This window comes from Amphimedon queenslandica, unplaced genomic scaffold (assembly GCF_000090795.2).
Source record: "Amphimedon queenslandica unplaced genomic scaffold, v1.1 AMPQUscaffold_7924_Cont20129, whole genome shotgun sequence".
In the NCBI taxonomy this organism is placed as follows: Eukaryota; Metazoa; Porifera; class Demospongiae; order Haplosclerida; family Niphatidae; genus Amphimedon; species Amphimedon queenslandica.
In genome coordinates, this window is record NW_003551796.1 from 544 (window position 1) to 2,279 (window position 1,736).

The 1,736-nt window shown below is 32.7% G+C and overlaps 1 protein-coding gene across 1 annotated transcript; it reads left to right on the top strand.

Annotated features, from left to right (window-relative positions):
* Positions 1–289: 289 nt before the first annotated feature.
* On the top strand, positions 290–1,550 carry LOC109591537 (cell wall protein DAN4-like; the record flags this gene model as incomplete). Its single annotated transcript, XM_020007256.1, has 3 exons — positions 290–407; positions 622–841; positions 891–1,550. Coding segments are annotated over exons 2-3 (850 nt in total), but the record flags the coding sequence as incomplete, so codon positions are not given.
* Between the last annotated feature and the right edge of the window lie 186 nt (positions 1,551–1,736).

Sequence of the window (1,736 nt, forward strand, 5' to 3'; positions counted from 1 at the left end):
AGTGAAATAAATGATACAAGTGTAATCTGCACTACCCAACGACTCATTGGAGCACCAATTGCCACTCCACCAGCATATTTATATGTACAAGGTCAGTATAACACATACTTATTGTAATTTTTAATCATTCCCAGGTCCACCTGATAGTGTCGGTAATTTAACAGGATATCAGTTAGATTCTTGCTGTATGTTTATCAGTTGGTATCCTCCATTCACACTACCAGGACTAACAGTACAGTATATAATCAGTGTGGGAACTGATCAACAGTACCTTAGTGACTCTATCACTAACTACACTTACTGTCCAATGGACCCAACCAATAAACAATATCTGTTTAACATTATAACTACTAATAAAGCTGGGAATGGATCTACTAGTAACATAACTGTTGGATTTCAATCAACAAGTAAGTAATTATACTTATTGAGAGCCTAAAGTGATTACTCTATACAGTAGATGTGCAGTTATATGTAACTGATAAGGAAAAAGGGAATGTAAATTGGACTTTTCGTTTTAATGTATCTGTAAGTTTCTACGCTAAGAATAGATTCTTAATAATCACATTCCATTAATTATTGTGATTACCTGTTTAAGACAACATGGCTATGTATTCTTTTTAGGTTCATCAGTTTTGCAATAATGCGTCACTAATGAACATTACTTTGAAAGGATGTACTAAGGATAACTGTTATTCAACAACAAATGTATCCATAAGCAATAGTTCTTATAATAATATTATTTCACTTGTTGTTCAATTTCCATCAAATAAGACACTGAATACTAATGCTACCTTGTACTATCAAAATGGAGTTACAGTTCAAAGCAACACTATAACAATCAGTAAGTAATACAAATTAATACATTATGACATTATTTTACTTATTTTAAGGTACTCATGATCTTCAGAAATTTACATTGATTAATATCACATCAAATTCTGTTTGTCTTCAGTTTCAGTATATCAATGGCAGTACACCTAATAGTGATGTTATTCTTTTCACTGATAATATGAACTATACTGAGTCTTACCTCATATCTCCTGATAATCAATTCACCTTTATTCAGTGTATTGATGACATACCAGCTGGTAATAACTTAAGATTGTATGCATGTGAGTTAGCTACCATAAAGAACTGTGAATCTAATCCTCTTGCTGTAATAACTGATATTAATATTACTGATGACTTTACATCTTTAGTTCTAATGTCATCAGTTCATTCATCATCAGTATCACTCACATCAACAGTATTGACTACTCCATCAAAGATGTCTGTACCATTGACAATATCTACTTCACCAGTAGCAACTAATTCAACAGTTCCAACTACTTCATCAATGACATCTTTACCAACAATGGTGCCGCCTGTACCAACTCCATCAATAATGTCTGAATTTGTGACATTTCCTTTATCAGTGTTGACTACTTCAACTACTTCAAGAGTACAACTTACTACAAGTAGCTCCATCATAAGCAGTACTACAGATACTCCTACCATCAGTAGCTCTACTTCTATTCCTACCACTAGATTAACTAGTACATTAGTGACAGGTACAGTGTATGTTCATTTGTGTAGTTATAATGTACTTTATTGTATACATAGGTCCTTCAACTGCTTCATCTCCACTATCTTCATCCATTACTTTACCATTCTTAACTTCTTCATCTACATCAATATCTTCTTCATCCATTACTTCACAAACTTCTTCATCCATATCTTCTTTATTTATAGTCCTA